This window comes from Lathamus discolor, chromosome 2, assembly GCF_037157495.1.
Source record: "Lathamus discolor isolate bLatDis1 chromosome 2, bLatDis1.hap1, whole genome shotgun sequence".
Taxonomy (NCBI): domain Eukaryota; kingdom Metazoa; phylum Chordata; class Aves; order Psittaciformes; family Psittacidae; genus Lathamus; species Lathamus discolor.
In genome coordinates this window covers 57,371,037-57,390,155 of record NC_088885.1, presented here as the reverse complement: position 1 = coordinate 57,390,155, position 19,119 = coordinate 57,371,037, and the positions used below count along the sequence as shown (strand labels likewise).

Here is a 19,119-nt window from a genome sequence, read left to right as displayed (position 1 = left end):
GTTTGGGCTTTAAAGTAATTTTGGAATTGAGTTTGGACCTACTTTGTAATAGCACCACAGTTGCATTAAACACAAGACTTAGTGACACAGCCACCAACGTAACATATGTTTTTTCCTCTAATTTATCTTGGTATAGCTTTGCCAGTAACCTTCACACAACCACTCCAGAACCAGCAAGCTGACGCAGGTGGCACCATCACTTTGAGCTGTGAAATCTCAAAATCAAATGTCACCGTGCAGTGGAAGAAGGCCGGGACAGTGCTGCGACCAAGCAACAAATACAAGATGAATCAAGCTGGATCTATGGCTGAGCTGACAATTCACAACCTGAGTGAAGCTGATTCTGGGGAATACACGTGTGACACAGGGGACCAGCAAACTACTGCATCTGTGCTTGTGAAAGGTGGGGCTTTGCATGGGGAAGGGCTGAACAGTTTGGTACTCTGGCATAGGCACATGATTAGGCAATTTGGCAGCCAGACATTGTCCTATGCCCAAACTGAATCATGGAGATCTCAGACACAAGAGTGATTTCAAAGGGATAAGAACTGAGTCAGTTATCTCTAGGGATCTGAAATGAGTCTTTATTCAATGATTCTGTGGTTTAATGTTAATGTCACCCACTAAAATCTGTTGACAATGTTTTCACAATACACAGGTTGCATTATAAATATGTATTTTATATTTATTATGCACACAACGCAGTAGAACATGCATATTCTATAGACTATCATATATATACATGTAATATATATGCACACATGCATTATGCATCTGTAAGAATGTAATGTTACTACATGTCCGTGTAAGTACATTTCCATTTCTATGCATTTAGTGCTTAGTGCTTTGTGGTTGTTATTTCAAATAATATAGTACTGCCAAGAAAGAGCATAGCAAAATATTTAACCTAGGAAGCATCACTTGAAAGTAGATATCAAACTCTGTTGACCTTTCCATAAAGAACCAGCAGCCACCATAGTGGAGATGCTGAAGGATGTCACTTCGCGTGAAGGAGAAGATGCAGTGTTTGAATGCAGGCTGTCCCGGGAAACAACTCAAGAAGCTCAGTGGTTCCTGGGCGATGTTCCCCTGCAGTCTAATGAAATGAATGAGATCAGAGCCCAAGGGACTCATCACACTTTGATCCTGAGGAAGGTGACACTAGAAGACTGTGGGCCCATCAGTTTCAAAGTGGGACAGCATACCTCAACAGCACAGCTAACAGTCCAAGGTGAGGAACCCTCCTAGGAAGAGGGGTTGAGCAGGTACTCGGAAGCACTGTCAACATAACTGTAGCTTCTGAAGAGGTGCATTTGAGAGGAGAGGTCTTGGATATTTTGGGAGATTCTGCTAACCTAATTTAGGCATTTAACAGTCAGAGATATTCAGCTGAGCTAGTCGTTTCAGCCCTTCTTATAGTGCAAGGAGTAAAGCAAACATCCTTCGAAGACTATCCAATTTATCCTGAAACAAGCAGCTAAAATATGTCAGAATCTAAAGAATGTCCAGAATATGCACTGAATTAATCTCCTACTTATGATGGGTTTAGATCATACTTACTCCAAAACCCATGTGAAAACTCTGAAAATCCTTTCCCTTAAGTTATATAGAATGTTTTGAAAGATGAGCCATGTCAGTACCTTATGTTGTTTTCTCCTTTTTAATCTGGTTCAAAATGTAACTGTAGAATCACAGAATGGTTTGGGTTGGAAGGGACCTTAAAGACCATGAAATTCCACCCCCGCTGCCACAAGCAGGGACACCTTCCACTAGAGCAGGTTGTTCCAAGCCACGTCCAACTTGGCCTTGAACACTGCCAGGGATGGGGCAGCCACAGCTTCTCTGGGCAGCCTGTGCCAGTGCCTTACCACCCTCATACTGAGGGATTTCTTCCTACCCTCTCTACCCTCTTTCAGTTTAAAGCCATTCCACCTTGTCCTATCACTACTTGCTCTTACAAATAGGTACCCAGTTCCGATCTGGGGTTAATGCTGGATTAAGCGGTTGCAGCAGTGTTGGTATCCTCTTCCCCACAGTTGCTGCAGTCACATTTGTGAAGGCACTCCACAACTTGGAGCTACAGGAGGGTGGCACAGCTCAGTTGTCCTGTGAAGTGTCCAAGCCTGATGTTCCAGTGGAGTGGAAAAAAGGCACATCAGTGATCCGCTCCAGCCAGAAGTGCAGCATCAAGCAGGAGGGGAATGTGCACACGCTGGTCATTCATGATTTGAGCCATGCGGACTCAGGGGAGTATAGTTGCCACACAGCTGATGGGAAGACCACTGCCAGGCTAGAGGTTAAAGGTATGTTTTCCTCTTTGCTCAGTAGTGGTGAGAGACGTGTATGTCTATTTCTGGAGCTCTGTGGTACAAACCAGACATTGAGGTAGTGGAGCAAGTGCAGTAGAGGCCACAAAGTTTGTCAGAGGGCAGCACATGATATATAAGGAGAGGACAGGGCATTTGGGTTTGTTCAGCCCAGGGAAGAGAAGGTTGAGGGGGGACCTCATTGCTGTTGTTTACAGCTTCCTAATAAGGGTCTACAGAGGAGAGAGACAGATTTTCCTTGCTCAGAAAACAGATAAGAGGCAACAAATGCAAGCTGCAGCAAGAGAAATCCAGACTGGGGAAAAAGAACCCCAACCTTTCACAATGAAGGGGTGGTCAGATTGTGGAACTGGGATCCAGCGGAGTGGGGGAATCCATGGAAGACCACATAAGGCCCTATCAGCCTTAATTATTTTGGAATTCATCCCTAGCTTCACGATCTGAAGCCTTAAGTTTGCAGTTATATATTCTTTGAGTGCCTTTATCTTGTTCCATTGTTATATTTTGGGGACGAAAAACCATCTGGGCTTCAGAAATTATTACTGAAGTTATTTGAGGAATTCTTTGTGAAAAGAAGCCTAAAATTCAGGGAAGGAAATGCAGCTCCTGTAGAACTGAAATATTTCATGCTGGTTAACTCCTCTCCCTCCTCCTCCTTTCTCTGGCTTAATGCCGACAGAAACAGGGATGCCTCCATCTCCATAGGTAAATGCAACCAGAATTGTGCATGAACCTAATAAATGGCATTATCAGTACCTTAAAAGTAAAACATTCCTCTATTTTCTATTTTTTCTTCACCCGTTTTTTTCTTTTTCTCTTTGCACCATCTCTTCTTTCAAGCCCTGCCTGTGCTTTTCAAACGCTGGCTGAAAAATGAGGAGGTGGAGGAAGGTGGCACAGTCATGCTACACTGTGAGCTGACAAAACCCAATGCACCTGTGGAGTGGAGGAAAGGAGATAGGGTGCTGCAGTCAAGTGACAAGTACGAGATCCGGCAAGAGGGGACACGTGTTGAGCTCTTCATCTATGACGCTGAGGCTCAGGATGCTGGCGATTATACATGCGACTCGGGGGATCAGCAGACCACTGCATCATTGCAAGTCAAAGGTAGGAGAAACCTTGCTTGAAGACAGAAGTTATGGCTGTAGCTGCCCTTGACTGGGGTGATATGAAGTTTTATCACTGAGTTATCATGAAAAAGTCATAATTTGTGAATAATATGTGAATTACAACTGCGGGAATTTTTTTGATATTCAATCTGTTCTTCAAAGAAGATTTTAGTGCCTTTTAAACTCAATTTTATTTCTGCAGTTGCAATTTTCATCACATGAGAGCTGAGAGCAAAATTTCAGCTGCTACTAATGAACACCTGTTGCCTAACAGTAAGAGACTGGAGTATTTCACCATACCTAGAATAGGCCTACTTTAAATTTGTGCCTGAGCAGCCCAAGAATTATGGCTCTTTGCCTTGTTCTAGTGGCTGTGTTTTTGGATTTTATAGTTTTATTCATTTTATACTAAGAGTGCTTGATCGTACTAAGTTGACTTGAACAACAAGATCATACTTTCAGATCCTGAGTTTAGCAATCATAATGAGCTCCTGCTCAGAGTGTGTAGTTTCAGCCATTAAATGTCCAAATGTTGTGATTGGTACTGTCGTGCCTCTACCTGCTCACACTGAAAATTGTGGGTTTGCCCATGTGAACCTCCTTAGAGGTCCTGTGACCTATGGCAATCCTTTATGGAGCAGCGGTGGACACCCTTATAGTATCAGCAGCTGATCCCATGAGTATCTGGCTATGGTACAACTTAAAATCCTGCTCTGAGCTTGGCATTACCAACAGGCAAATTGTGGTTCAGAAAGATGGGAACTGCAAAGCTGGAGAAGTTGCAAGCAAGTTTCTCACCTCTGAACAGTGTCACTAATGAAGCTGCTTCTTTACGGCAGTACTACCTGTGCTGTTTAATGAAGAACTGAAAAACGTGGAGTCTGAAGAAGGGGGAACTGCCGTCTTACGCTGTGAGATCTCCAAGCCTGATGCCCCTGTTGAGTGGAGAAAAGGAGCGGTGGTCATTCAGCCCAGTGACAAGTATGAGATGAAGCTGAAAGGCAGAATTGCTGAGCTGATCATCCATGGTGTAGAGCCTGATGACTGTGGGGATTATACCTGTAGCACTGGATACGAGATCACTACAGCTTCTGTGTATGTGCAAGGTAAGGTGAAAGGTGGTGGAAATGTGCTGATTTTGCTGTCTGGATTTCTTGTTCCAAAATCTTTGACAGTAACTGGCCAAACTTGTCTCAGATGCAAACAGTTGACATTTATTTCCTTTTCTGATTTCAATGATGGCATAAACTCTTACCTCCAGGCTGAGGTTGGACCAACCTCAAGTTAAAGTAGTTCAAAATACTGATCGTACCATGTACCATAGTAGATGGTAGTACTGCTGAAAACTATTTGCTTGAGCAGTGGTCATAAAAAATCATGGAATTCTTATTATTATTGTTTCCAGCTTCTATCACTGATATTGTTAGTACTCTTTTAAAGTACTGCAGGTAAACATTTAAATCTTAGCCTACCTTTCTGCCTCCAACCTCATACAATGTCAATGCGTATGGTCGCACATGGTCACGGAGTAAATTTTCCTCCCAAAGAAACAGTGTTTGCAGACACACACTGCACTTGCAAGTGGGCGAAGAATGAAAGGTGGTTTCTAAATTCCTTAAGGAAAGTTTTAGCTCTTTTTTTTCCCTGGAACAGGATTACAAATTTAATTCTTCTGGACAACTTGCACTGTTGCTTGGGCTAGTCTGATGGAAGCGACATGTATATGTTTATCCTTTTGTTTTCCTTTGGCACCTTCTCTTGCTCTGTTATACAGAAGAAGCAGCAGTCATAGTTTCTGGTTTAAAGAACACAGACGTCTTTGTGGGAGAGTCAGCCACGTTCACCTGTGAGCTCTCGCACCCGGGCGTGAAGAACGTGCAGTGGTGGCTCGATGGATCTCCCCTTCACAACAACTTTGTGACTGAAATCTCTGAGCAGGACGGGATAATCCACACTTTAACCCTAAATGACGTGGCGTGCCATGACTCCGGCACTGTCACCTTCAGAGCTGGGTCCCTTATATCTACAGCTAAATTATTAGTCAAAGGTATTTCTTAGAGAGAAACACATGGCCACCTCTGGACTTGCTCAGTGCGCTAGTGCTTCTGCCTTCCAGGCTACCCTTACCAAATCCCTTAACAGTTCTTCTGTGTCCTGCAACCCTCCACTTCTGCAAGTCACCCCTACTTACGCCAGAAGCCTTAGAGGTACAACCACATCGATTTTTAGAGTGGTTCAGGTGAGGAAGGGTTGCAGGATCAGGGCTGCTGCTTTCACCTGACTTCTAAGTAGAGATGAACATAAATCACTGTGGTAACACCCGATTTCTTTTATTCCCCCTGCAACTCTTTCTCTAATACCACAAATATTATGTAGCTGAGAATTCACAAAATTAGCACAAAATTTCTCTAATACCACAAATATTATGTAGCTGGGAATTCACAAAATTAGCTGCTCCATGACTAGGCTACTGGTGCTGAGCTCAGTATGTTCCCAAGACAAGACTTTGGTCTGTTATATTGATGGCTCCAAAGAGTATAGGGCATTGTGGTAACACTGACAAAATGAGCCTGGTTTGTTGACTGCCAGAATAGTAATGGTCATCACTGCACTAGTAAAGCTTTCTGGTCTATCAGATAAATATTCTGATTTGGTAAGGGTAGCCACAAGCTGCAAATAACACTGAGCTCCAGACTTGACAAAGCAAGCTCCTTCACATCCAGTCCTTTTATAGCCATCAGGAAAAGCTTTTATTTTTCAGACAAAAGTAATACTTATTCCTAGCTTGGAAAATGGATTTATATATAATGGAGATATGAAGGGTTAAGAGTTCTTTATTGAAATCTACACCAATGCTATAACTGTCTGTCCTGGTTTTGGATTACCGTAATATGATAGACCATAATTTGGTCTACTGTAATAAGAATGGTCCACAGCATGGGATTGTATTTGGTGGTTGATGTTTCCTTCTCTATATATGCCCTCTGTACTTAGCTCTCAGATAAAATGCCAAATTCACTTCTTCCTAATAAGAGAATGAAGCAGCAACAACATGGAGTGCAAACCCCACAAATCCCATGTCCATTTGTATCAATTTCGAATTTCACATTTTCAGAGACAGAACCTGGTTCTGAGCTATCCAGGCAAAGAACTCCACTGGGCCTAAAACATAAATTAAAAATAAATGCATCATTAGGTGTCATTAGGGTTCCTGAGAAGTTTTCATTGCACAGAATCACAACATTATTGATGTTGGAAGGGACTTCTGAATGTCATTTAGGCCAACCCCACAGTTCATGCAAGTACTTGTATGTGGATATTTTCTACTTCTATTTAAGCAGGATTGCATTAATGTAAACATGAATCACAGTAGTATGTGACTATAAACGGATAAGAATGTGAAAGATACTTAAATAACAACCCAGTTACACTGTGCTCAGTAACACCTGAGTTAATAGGAAAGTAAAATTTGTGTTTGTGTTAACAGCCAATTTAATGCACTTTATTTTGTCCTGAAGTTTAAAAATAGATCTGTCTTTGACTGACCTAGGTATATTTCAGTCTGTCTAGCTGCCCATGCCTTTTTCTTCATCAAGGAACAAACTGTTTTTCTCTCTACTTCATGTGCCCCATTCTCCTGGTGTAAAGCATACTTGTAACTGGATATAGTCTATAGCAAGTGAGACCTTATGACAGCTTTCCCTATTGGGCCTTCACAATACCATTGCCCTACAACTGCATTCATTCAGTAGCACAGCATGATGGCATCTTCATGTGTGGGTGTGTGAAAATGGAAAAGGTCGAAGGAGCTGCTCCTGCCTTCTGACCCTTTTGGGCAGTGTGGGAATTCCAGGCTCCAGTGTACATGCCAGCTTCCAAATCCCAAAGAGCTTTCTGCCATTCTGCATCAGTGAACCACCAAGGTCTTAGCCTAGCAGTGGCAAAGAGCAATGGGACAATGGAACCAGGACACCTTCCTTCTCCAAGACCACAGGTGACATTTGCTGTGAGGAGCACATCTGCATCTTATGAAAGGAGATGGTATTTTACTCCCGAGCTGCATGGATACCTCCTGGCTTCTTCAATCCTGGTGTAATCAAAACATACCCACAATCTGCCACTGATGCCTCATTTCCATGAACACACATGGCAGAAAAGTGACAGAGGAAGCATTAGGGAGCAGGATCAAGCCTTGCAGCAAGTTTACAAAAGACATTTGCAACACCATCTTTGCTTCCCAAAGTCTGCTAGTAGCATCCCAAATCCTCAGCCTGGTGCACCAGTCTCAAGAGGAGCATTCCAGACAGAGGTCCAGTGTAGTTTATTATAGCTGCTTATGATCAGAACAACTATTTGAAAGATAAGGGCATAGATCAGGTTTCTCTGTCATCTTTTTATGACCCATTATAGCCCTATCAATTTGGAGGGCAAGTTGACATAGTTTGCTGAGAAGGATGTTGCAAAGAGACTTCCATTTTTGTATTTCCCTGAGATTTTTCTCTTAGCATATGTATTGTAGCTGTATGCGGGTGGTTCAGTTTGATTTCTCAGGAGGAACTCCTTGGGTGCTTTCACAATATTTTGAGGTTAGATATACCTGCTGTGCACTACAGCTACCTCCCAAGAAGCAGAACTAGTATTTTAAGAGAAAGACTGCATGCTTAAAAGCACCCTCATGGATGTCACCTTTTCAGAGAAGCTGCATACCCATCTGCTTTTGGTATTTTATAGGCTCTCTGGGATTGCAATGGTTTATGCCACAACTCTACCTTCAGCTGCTGTAAAGAAAATCATATTACTTTTCCCCCAAACTATGTCTTTGCTGCAGAGGAGCACATGGTTAACCAAAGCAATAAGTACCCATGTCCTACAAAGTGCTCCTTTTTTGTTACAGTTGTCCTGGGTCTTTGCTCTTCATTCTGCCAGTGACTCCTGACATATAGCCAGCACAGGACAGGAATGAGTATTTGCATTTGAGTACTGCATTTCTTTCCAATGAGTGGTTGTAGTTTGCTCCTACACAGGTCCTCCAGTAGAGATTGTGGCATTTTCCTATTGCTGTGTGAGGTTGAGAGTTGCAAGAACCATTCACAGCAGCCCATTCATTGCAGTCCTCTGTCTCACACATGCGCTTCTGCCACATTCTGGGAAGCAGAAGTGCTTCACATCCAGTGCTTCCTGTCTAGAGGATTTCAGCAATGCTGGGAGAAACAAATAAGTGAACTCTAGCAGATGTTATGCACAGAAATTCATATTCAGGACTGTTAAAGCACAAGCCTTAATTGTTGTTGGCCCATTTTCCAGCGTGATTATTATATTCTAATGTACCAGTTTTGCTTCAATCCTGCTTGATGCTGACACAAGCACAGACTAAACTGCTAATCCTCAGTGTGCCCAGTCAGCTTCCTGCTTGCACTGTCATTTTGCTTGCTCCTCACAGGCTCTGTGCTTGTCAAAAACCATTAAGTTGCAATGTCCATGAGGATCCACTAATGCATGTCCTTCCTGACGTGTTGGTTAACAGATCCAACCATTGAAGTGGTCAGTCCCATGCAGGATATAACTGTTGATGAAGATGGCACAGCAGAGTTCATATGCCAATATTCTAGGCCAGTACACGCCATATGGAAGAAAAATGATCAGGAAATACATGCAGATGGGCAGCGAGTGATTATCGATCAGGACTGGAATGTAAGCATGCTAACAATTAAACCTACGGTACCAGAAGACACTGGCATCTATTCATGTGAAGCTGAAGGCATTAAAGTGATGGCTACACTTGATGTTCAAGGTGAGGTCTTCCAGCCAAGGAGGAAGACTATCATGGGTTCCAAATAAAAGAGGTGGAAAAACCAAGGCAGCACCTCTCAATAAGTGACACATAAGATACCCACTCTTTGGTTTCCACTCCAGTACTGATAACGATGATGAAAGTAGTTGGGAGTTAATGGGAACTGAACATGAAACTGCAGCATTTGACTGAAGCTTAGTTCTAATTAACGCTCACTTACTACAGCACTTGCACATTATGCCTCTTCTACAATGAACTGGAACATCAGTGCAGTGGGATGTGTCCTGCTGAATTATTGCAAAATCACAGATGAATGTTGGTCCAAAAGAATGATCAGAGTACTTTTTGCTGTTCCAGAGTGCCTTTTACACTCCGTAATGAGTAGTGTGTAAATTCATTTTCTTTACAACTAAGCTAAAGTATCTTAATATTTTACTTATTTCAAATACTGATCACACGGGCATTACCTTCCTTCTCACTTGGCATCAGCATTTGTGAGGGCCCTGAGAAACAGTAAATAAAAATACTAACAATAAGATTATGGTTTTATATATCTATGTTTCTTTTTCTTCCCCTTGCTGTTTATGGAATAATTGTGTTTGGTCAGCAGGTGGGTCAATGTAATCAATGAAGCAATACTTCTTATTTGATTTCTGAATATTTGTGACAATTATTGCTTCTTCTTGCTTAACCAGAGTTGTTAGTACAGAAGAGCAGGGTACTATTTATTATAATATTTTCTATATTGGCAGGCACTTTCCATTTTAGGAATTTTAAAAGATGTTAATGAATGTAATCTAAAAGCATCCCATAGGAGGTTGGATTTACAGTTGGCTGCTTTTTGTGTTTAGGGAAACCAGCACTCAAATAGTGCACAAATAAACAGCCTGGATTTGTTCTAACAAAATTGTACTTCCTCCAAGGATTTACAAACCCCTCATTACTATCTATAAATATTATTATTATAAAATACAGATTTTTTTTTTTTTTTAATAATTAATGGGTGGGTTTTTTTCCTATTAAATAAATTGTTCAGGTGTTGTTTTTTTTTCTTTTCTTTTTGATCAGAACAATTCCAGATAATAGTTACAGAAACCTAAACAGGAATGTCTCAGAGCACTGGTTTATATCATAGATCATGCTGACCATTATATGGTATTGGTATTTGTGTAAACTGTATTTACCCAAGCGTGTGTTCCCACTGTTGTGCATGTGTTTGTCCATGTAGCCGATCTGACAGGAATTATATTGGCATGCAGCAGCCCACATTTAATTTTGTATCAGTCTGATAGAAATGACAACCAATGCATGCAAATGGTTATGGAGATACATGCATGTCTCTGACCACACAGTTCACTACACACGCATGTGAAAATAAACCTAATACATTATCACAGAGCTTTTGTAATAATTCAGAAATCTACCATGCAAAATACTGTTAATACAGATTTTAACTTCCTGTGAGTTTCCTAGAGGCAGACTTTTTAATGCAGATTACCGTCACTATGGTTTAGCCAGATATACTATTCTCTCATACTTGCTTTGCAAGAAAAGTAGAAAGATTTCATTATGAGCTGTCAATGGATTCAAATATCCCCAGTTATGATGATGATTGTGCTCCCTGGCACATATGTGGGAAGTGTTTCCTACTGTGGGACAGAAGGAGTTTGGTTATATTTCATATTCCTGAGTTATCCGTTCCTATTGACTATTAGCCTGATTCATATAAACACCACCCTTTTGTCCTTCACTGGTAAAAACAGAAGTCAGGTTTCATATGGAAGCCTAGATTAAATACTAGACATCCTAAAGGTTTATGGTTATTTGTAAACTATCTCGCTACTTAAAATGCTTTTAAATACAGTACTGTGTTAGAGAGTGGTTGAAATCAGTAATTAAACCTACAAGCACAGGTTATCACATCCACATCCTTTCCATCAGCTTTCCAGCAGTGGGAGTCATCCAGTGCTCCAAGGCTTGTTAAATTCAGATATGAATGGCCGAACAATTAATACCATTCATTGTCCTTCTTTGCTAGCCAAGAACAGCATTGTCCAGGGCTTGGAGAATGTGGAAACTGTGGAAGGAGGGGAAGCCCTGTTTGAATGCTATCTTTCCAAGCCCGAGTGCTACAATTACAACTGGTTGATTGACGATGAACCTGCCAAAACTACAGAAAACACTGAAATGGTTTACTTTGAAAATGGGCTAAGGCATCTTCTGCTGCTGAAGAACCTAACTCCCCGGGACAGTTGCAGGGTGACTTTTATGTGCAGCGACGCAGTGACCTCAGCCTTCCTGACAGTGAAAGGTAACTGAAGCGCTCATGCACAGGGAGTCCTAATTTCCAGCTGGAAAGAGCAAATGAAACAGGAGAACATGATGAGTAGCAGAGAGGAAAAATTGCATTTATTACTTGCTTCTTACCTAAATCTTCTTCCCACACAATACATAGGTGATGTTTTACAATTTCTTTTTTTTCCCCTTGTTCCAAATGCTATGACATAGATATATGCAGCATCAGCTGGTAATGAGTTAGCAGCAAAGGACTGTCTTACAGTTGTCATTATTCTGTTGGGTTGGGTTGTGTTTATGAGTACTTGAGGACTTTAAAGGTGAAAGGTATATCAGTAACAACATTATCTCTGCATGACTGTCTTTTATGCCATTACTGGAGACCCCTGTGGAGATTAGAACCACTTCAGAGTGTAAGAGCAGCCATCCTCAGTCATAGCATAGTATCTTCATTGCGGTTTTCTGCTACTTTGGACAGAAATACTTTTCTAGGTTGGGTTTTGCTCCTGTAAGTTTGGGGAAGTTTCAGTCCCCAGTGATACCTTCTGTCCTAGTGATATCTACATAACCTCTCTTTAAATGATACATTGGTTTTCAAGGCCTGACTGTCCAGAGCTTCAGCATAAGTATTCACAAAATCTTTTGCTTTTATTTGTTTCTCTAACTGAGGGCTTGATACCTGTTTTTATCTGCAGAATGGCGCCTACAGATCTTGCAGCCTCTCACAGATGTAGAAGTCCCTCTGGGGGAGAAAGCTACATTTAGTTGTGTTCTAAGTGAAGCTGTGCCAATTACTGAAGTTGCCTGGTATAGTAATGATGTAGAGATCCAGTCCGATGAGGACTGGGAGGTACAAGCAGATGGAAACAAATACAAACTTATTCTGAAAAATGCCCAACCGCATCATTCTGGAGAGGTGACTTTTGCTTCGAGGGAAGCAATTGCATCAGCCAAGTTATCTGTGATAGGTGAGTGTCTGCTGTTCAAGACCAATGGCACTTGAAATCTCAGACTTAAATGAGCTACAACATTGAATTTTCTAATCTTTGTGCTGATTCTTTTATCTTTGCCTTGCATCCTCAGCTAGTGTTCTTAGTCAGAGAAGATGCTGCCTGGTAACTTGTTCTTTGACCAGAAATAGTCCACCTCATCAGAAGAAAATTACATCAGGCTAGTGTTGGTAAAGATGTTCACCAACTTTCTTTAGCTGCAGTCTTTTGTAAAATGTAATGTAGAGTCTGATGGAAATCAATTTACTCAGTTCATCACCCTCAGGGAGGGATCAGAACTAGAGCACACATGGAAAAATTATCCAGAAGGCAGAGAACCCCTTGAAACATGCTAATCTTCTCAAGTGAAGGACAACTAGTTTTCCAGATTAATGAGTTGCATATTAAAGTCTTCATGTGGGTGAGATTCATTAAACATGTACTTTATACTTCAGAGATATTAGAGTTAATAACTCTTGAAGTAATTCACAATTAAAAAAAAAGATAGTTCCCTAATTCTATCATGGGGCAGTTTATACCCATAATTCATCAATGCCCATTCCTGCACCCACAGTCTGACTGTTTTCCGCTGTGGCATAGGTGGGTCACCTTGCAGTGGTCACTCCAGCACAACTCCAGCAATGGTTATAAGACAATTGCAATGTGTTTTAGCTGCACACTGCAGCTGAGATGCTCAAGAGCCACTGACCGACCATCCATTCTTTAAATCATTATGGGTAGTCCATCTGTCTAAAGATTTCTGAGACTTGAGAGATCTCTGATATATTTCAGTCATTTCAACAAAACAAAACAAAACAAAACAAACAAAAAAAAAAAAGGATTGCTGACAGATTTAGAACAGTGTTGTTTTATTTTGGACACCTACATTTCAGGAACTGCAAAATACTCCCTTCACAATCGCCTCCTGTTGACGCTTTTTCTGTATGAAATTTGGTGAAAAATACAGAAAAAGAAGCTTTTATGTTATGTTTGTGATGTCCAGAATTTAAGAACTTGCTGTTGACCTTACTTGCTGTTAATTTGTTGGATTGGTACATTGTGGCAGGTCATTTACTTGGTAAATGCCTTGAACTTGGAGACTGAAAGAATTATTCTGTCTTCTAAGCCAAAGCATAAATTAAGTGAGGAACATTTTCCAGTGTACTGAGTATGACCATCAGCAGCCAGTCTAGTAGGACTGCAGAGCATTCCCATTATGTATTTATTTGTTAGTGCCTGATGCTGTGACTTATATAGCAATTACACAGAAATTGAGTGACTAGCTATTAAGTTACCAGAGTTACTCTGTAGTCAAATAATAACTTGAATTCCATTAAGGCCAAAAATGAAATTAATATGATCAAGGCCCAAATGTAATTGAGGTTTTCAGCTAAATTCCTTGACAATATGGACAGTACAGGGTTATCCTTATTTTGAGCTGGGTGGGACAAAGCATCAGGAAAAATTCACAATATGTGACATTAAGTACGTGAGATGACAGTTGGAAAATGGATGTTTGTCATTAGCAACGTAGATCAAAGGAAAACTCAGTGGTGCACATGTATGTCTCACAGTTATGGGCATGTACCCACTCAATTTTACAATAAGACAAATACTGACTCTGTTTGCTTCCTTCTCATTGCCCGTAGAAGGCTCTTGGTTGTTTCAGTATAAAGCATTATTGCTCATGTCATACATTTCGGGACCTCTGTTGTGCCTTCAGCCCATCCCGATCCACCTGAAGAACCAGAAGTTTTAAGTAAGAACAGCCACTCTGTAACTCTGTCTTGGTACAAGCCGTTGAGCGATGGTGGTTGTGACATCCTAGGCTACAATGTGGAGAAGAAAATCCCAGGTATTGGCTGGCAGTCATGCAGCAAGGGCATTATTCAGAACACGGAGTTCATGGTGGACAATCTCACCCCAGGTGAACCCTACAGATTCCGCGTTTCAGCTATAAACAAAGTTGGGGCCAGTGAGCCGGTGCACTTCCCTCAGATGGTGCAGCTAGGTGAGAACAGAGAGATGCACCCATGGAGGACTGCAAGTGGCTGTAGACCTTGTGTTTTGCATGGCATGCCTGCTTCATCCATTCCAGGCATCTCCTGGAAGAGTTCAGTCTGCAACATCTTTCGGTGCTTTGCTGCCAACACAATAGAGGAGAAAGAGCTTGGAAAAACTGTTCTGGGCTGTCATGAACAAAACCGGCTGAGTTATTAGTAATCAACACTTACTTTCTCCAACCTGCAACAAGCTCTCTGCATCCATGTGTTGCCTGGTCTTTTCAGGTGGAGTTAGGATGGTATGAGTCAAAAGGAGCATGTTGGGATGCATTCGGGGGTACCAAGACCCTGGTACAAAAGCTGTGGGTGTACAGTGTTGACTTCTTCACCCATCTTTCTCTTTTGTTTTATTATTTGTGTATCTTTTTCAATAACTCCCACAAAGAAATGATGGAGGATGCAGTTCTGCGATCTGTTGGTGGAACTCTGGAAGCCACAGTGGGAAGGAGAGCCACTTCCTCAATCTTTCTTTTCTTGCAACTCTTTCTGTGATAGCAGAGTGCACAAAAAATTCCTCAAACTGAGAATAATAATAAACAAATCTTTTTCTTAAGGCTCGGACAGATAATGATGTTTTCGCAATATAACAGCTGCCAGTGCTGGACCCTGATAAATCTGTGTATGCTGACTTTGCCTACAAAAAAACAAGGCATTTTCAGCAGTGGCCCCCTGACACTGGTGAAATGTGCAAAGGGGCAGATCACACTCAGGAGTGTGCTGCTTTTGGTAATTCACTTGCGTACTTTACATCCCAGGCCACTTCTCCCCATTTCATGCATTTGTCTCGACTTCATTCTGAGTATCACAGTTGTACAAGGAGCATGCCACTGGCAGGCCTCCTTCCAAAGGACAAAAGATATAGAGAGAATTTTTAAATCCTTTATGCTTTTTGAGAATTTTTATTCTTCCTCAGCTAGTGTAATTTCTTCTTTTTAGTATTTTTTATTTTCAAGAGTGGGATGAATGCTGCTTTTAGTAATGTCTTTTTTTAATTCTTTTTTATTGTTTCTTCATTGTCTTCAGAACTGCTTCACTTCTAAACATTAAGATGTTCTAGAATCCGTAGAACTGCTTGAATACTGGTGATGGGTAAATGAAGATCAGCAAATAAACACAGGAATGCGAAAAATGCAACCAATTTGCATGTATATATTTAAATAGAGCTGGTTTACCTGCTGGATGATCTTGTAAAGTTATGTCGCTGTTATCTTTGGAAGTGCAAATTTTGAATGTTACCATATATTTTTTTTTTCTCCTTTTGGTTGTCTACAAGAGCTAAAGAATCTATAAATGGAGGATGGGATGCTTGGATATTTTATAGGGTGATCTTGAGTGTCTTAATGCCAAATTACTGCATGTTCTTCGTGCTAATTTAATTTTTTTGTAATTACAGAGCCTCCAGTTACAGTCACCCATCCTTTAGTGGGAGGATCAGTCTCAGAAGGAGAGGTGGCTCGCTTGGAGTGCAAATTATCAAGTGAAACTGAAAAGAAAGTTACATGGTTCAAAGGAAAGGAACAAATACAAGCTGGAGGGAGATACGAGATCCTCTCTGATGGGAAAAAGCAGATACTCATTATTCATGCATTTAAACCTGAAGATCAGGACACATATACCTGCATGGTTTCTCCAGAAGTCAAATCTGTTGCCAGCTTGTGTCTTGATGGTACGGAGCATGCATTCCTGTGATGTTAAATAGTTCCATTTATGGACATCCCAGGGCATCTCCACAGCTTGGACTGGAATTAATTTTCTTTTACAAGCTGTGATAGCAATCCACAAAGAATTGTTGTCTTTCTGTTCAGTATTGCCCAGTACATTTATGAATCCCTAACAGCTTCGAGCTGCTCGGATAAGATTTTCCTGAGTCATATACTGAAGTTGCAATACAGTTGTTTCTACATGGGTTCCTGGTGGTGTTTGACACCAGTGTATTCTGCCTGGCCTCCAGCTGCCATTTCAAAAAGTGGGTGCTCTTTTGTATATTCTGCATGGTATCTGCCAGCCCCCTGTCCTAGACATCCCAAATGCCTTTGGGTCATAATGCTTAGGAAGCTGAATTGTGCCCCTGTGGTGGGATTCAGTGGCCTACACGCAAGCATCTGGTGCCACTGAGGCACTTCAGGATAACACCCTTGGCCTCCATCTCTTTCTCCAAAAGGACCTAGAGCACTCATGGATCCTGTGTTGTATCTGAGAGCCACACATGGATGTCTCAGAAGCCTGAAACATCTCAAAAAGCACTGGGCACTGTGCAATACCAAGTCAGTGTGTCCCAGGGAGTGAGTTACAACCTTCAGACATAGACACACCTGAACAGGCAGGTGCCTCCATGTCAGCTGGGAATCTTGGCTCCTGTTATAGCCAGTGGAGATCTATTCAAGACAGTCAGCGAAGCCCTATCTACCTGTAAAATAGGATGAGACTGAATAGTTTTCCACACTGCAAGGACAGCCTTAACTAGATATTCATCAACTGCACCATTTTAAAAGGGCACAAATTTATTTATTGGGTTCAGCTCTGTGAAGAGTAAAAAAGTTGTTTGCCCATGTTTTAAGTACCTGCAAAGAATCATGGGATAATTGAGGTTGGAAATGACTTTGAAGATAGTGTAGTCCACTCTTCTGCTCAAACAGGGTCACCTAGAGCAAGTTGCCCGTGACCGCGTCCAGTTGTATTAAATTTACCCTTTGTTCTCAACAGAATGCGTAGTTAAATGCCATTGATACTCTCCTTCCCAGGCGTTAGAATAAGCTTTCTATGTGCTTTCTCAAAGCTTACTCACAACCTTTGTCTTTTAACATCTTAACAATTTAATTCTCCTCAGTTCCCACAGCGTCAATGCTTAAAGAGATTGCCAAGGAAGCACCCCCTGCAAGTCAACCAGAAGAGCTGGTGGATGGCCATGTCCAGCCCAGCTTGCCCCCTGAGGCTGCTCAGGAGGGAGATCTTCACCTTCTGTGGGAAGCCCTGGCCAAGAAACGACGGATGAGCCGGGAGCCCACCTTGGATTCCATTAGCGAGGTGCCTGAAGAGGATGAGAAGCTTCAGAAGTTGAGGAAGGAGGAGGCAGAGATGTCTCACTATTACTCAGAGGAGTACTCCACATGTGATGAGCTGGCTAGGACAGGAGAAGCAGATTTCTCTTTCACAAGCTCAGATGATGAATCTAGAGCTGGGACTCCTTCACTAGTAAACTACCTCAAGAAGGCAGGGAAGACAAGTATTAGTGTTACCAGCAAGGTTCAGTCCATCTCCACAGGCAAATTATGGAAGCAGTGGGAGGAATCCAGCGTGGAGGCTGTTCTGGCTGCCCCAGCTGCTAAGCCATCTGAACAAGAAATGCCAGATTTAGATGACCCTTCCATGAACAAGGCCGCTGTGAAGATCCAAGCTGCTTTCAAAGGCTACAAAGTCAGGAAAGAGATCAAACAGCAAGAGTGCCCAGTGTTTACTGAGACCTTCAAAGATTTCTCTGGTGAGCCTGGGAGCACTCTTCATCTTGAGTGTGTGGCCCACAGCAAAACTGACATGAAAGTCCGTTGGCTGAAAGATGGGGAAGAGCTTTCAGATGGTCGCTACTATCACATAGACAATTACACTGATGGGACCTGCTCTTTGATTATCACTGGCCTGGACAGGAAAGATGCAGGTAGATACACCTGTGAAGCATCCAATAAATTTGGCAAGGTTTCACACAGTGCTAAGGTGGTTATTGGCACTCAGGAACCTCACGTTCTTCATAAGGAGGAGCAGGCTAAACACAGCACTGACAGTGAGACAGAGAGCTCATCTGGCAGTGAGCTGGATGATGCTTTCCGTAAAGCAGCGAGGAGACTTAATAGACTCTTCAGGGCCAAGATCTCAACTGAGATATCTGATGTGGAGGAAGAGCTCTTTGTCAGTGCAGATGAAGGGGACATAGATGTGGTTGACCATCAGACTTATCGTGAGGATGACCAGTACATCTACATTAAGTTTGAAATCTTGTCTGAGGCAAAAACTGCTGCCACTCGGTTCAGAGAGATGTTTGGTGCTCTGGGAATTCCTGTGGAGATTGACATTTTGGAACAAAGCCCTAAAAAAGTTGAATTACGCATCGGGAAAGCAACACCACCCACCCATGGGAAGTTTGCACCACCGTTAGCAAGACCTCCACCACCTTTGCTGACTTCTGATACAGGTAGGTGAAGCAAACCTGCTTATTCTTTGAAAAAGACAGCTAGAGCAGGTCACAGTGTTACCTTTTCACTCACAAATAGCTCCCCAAAAGCATTTGTTTTCCATTTGGAGCAGATATTTTCCTGGAAACTTTGCACTTCGTCAAAAAATGATGCATTTTTTATTCGTTCTAGTTTTGAGGGAGAAGAGGGAAGTTACTGACTTAGGGGGGTGCAGAGTATTGCTTTATCTACAAAGCTGCTTTCCACAATAAAGATGTCCCCTACTACAATAACATGGCTATGCTACGATTAGTATACTCAAATAAATGACACAGTTTTCAAAACTTCCTGAGGGAAACAAGATATTTTGGCAAAGAGAGGA

At 41.8% G+C, this 19,119-nt stretch overlaps 1 protein-coding gene across 1 annotated transcript in view; it reads left to right on the top strand.

The window, feature by feature from the left end:
• The window catches only part of OBSCN (obscurin, cytoskeletal calmodulin and titin-interacting RhoGEF), a 185,376-nt gene that overhangs the window by 98,547 nt on the left and 67,710 nt on the right, over window positions 1-19,119 (top strand). The window contains exons 60-70 of the mRNA XM_065666939.1: window positions 137-403; window positions 962-1,231; window positions 2,037-2,303; window positions 3,168-3,434; window positions 4,276-4,542; window positions 5,211-5,483; window positions 8,961-9,227; window positions 11,266-11,538; window positions 12,218-12,490; window positions 15,968-16,240; window positions 17,402-18,757. Coding sequence (XP_065523011.1) covers window positions 137-403; window positions 962-1,231; window positions 2,037-2,303; window positions 3,168-3,434; window positions 4,276-4,542; window positions 5,211-5,483; window positions 8,961-9,227; window positions 11,266-11,538; window positions 12,218-12,490; window positions 15,968-16,240; window positions 17,402-18,757 — 4,053 coding nt within the window. The remainder of the gene's footprint in view (window positions 1-136; window positions 404-961; window positions 1,232-2,036; window positions 2,304-3,167; window positions 3,435-4,275; window positions 4,543-5,210; window positions 5,484-8,960; window positions 9,228-11,265; window positions 11,539-12,217; window positions 12,491-15,967; window positions 16,241-17,401; window positions 18,758-19,119) is intronic.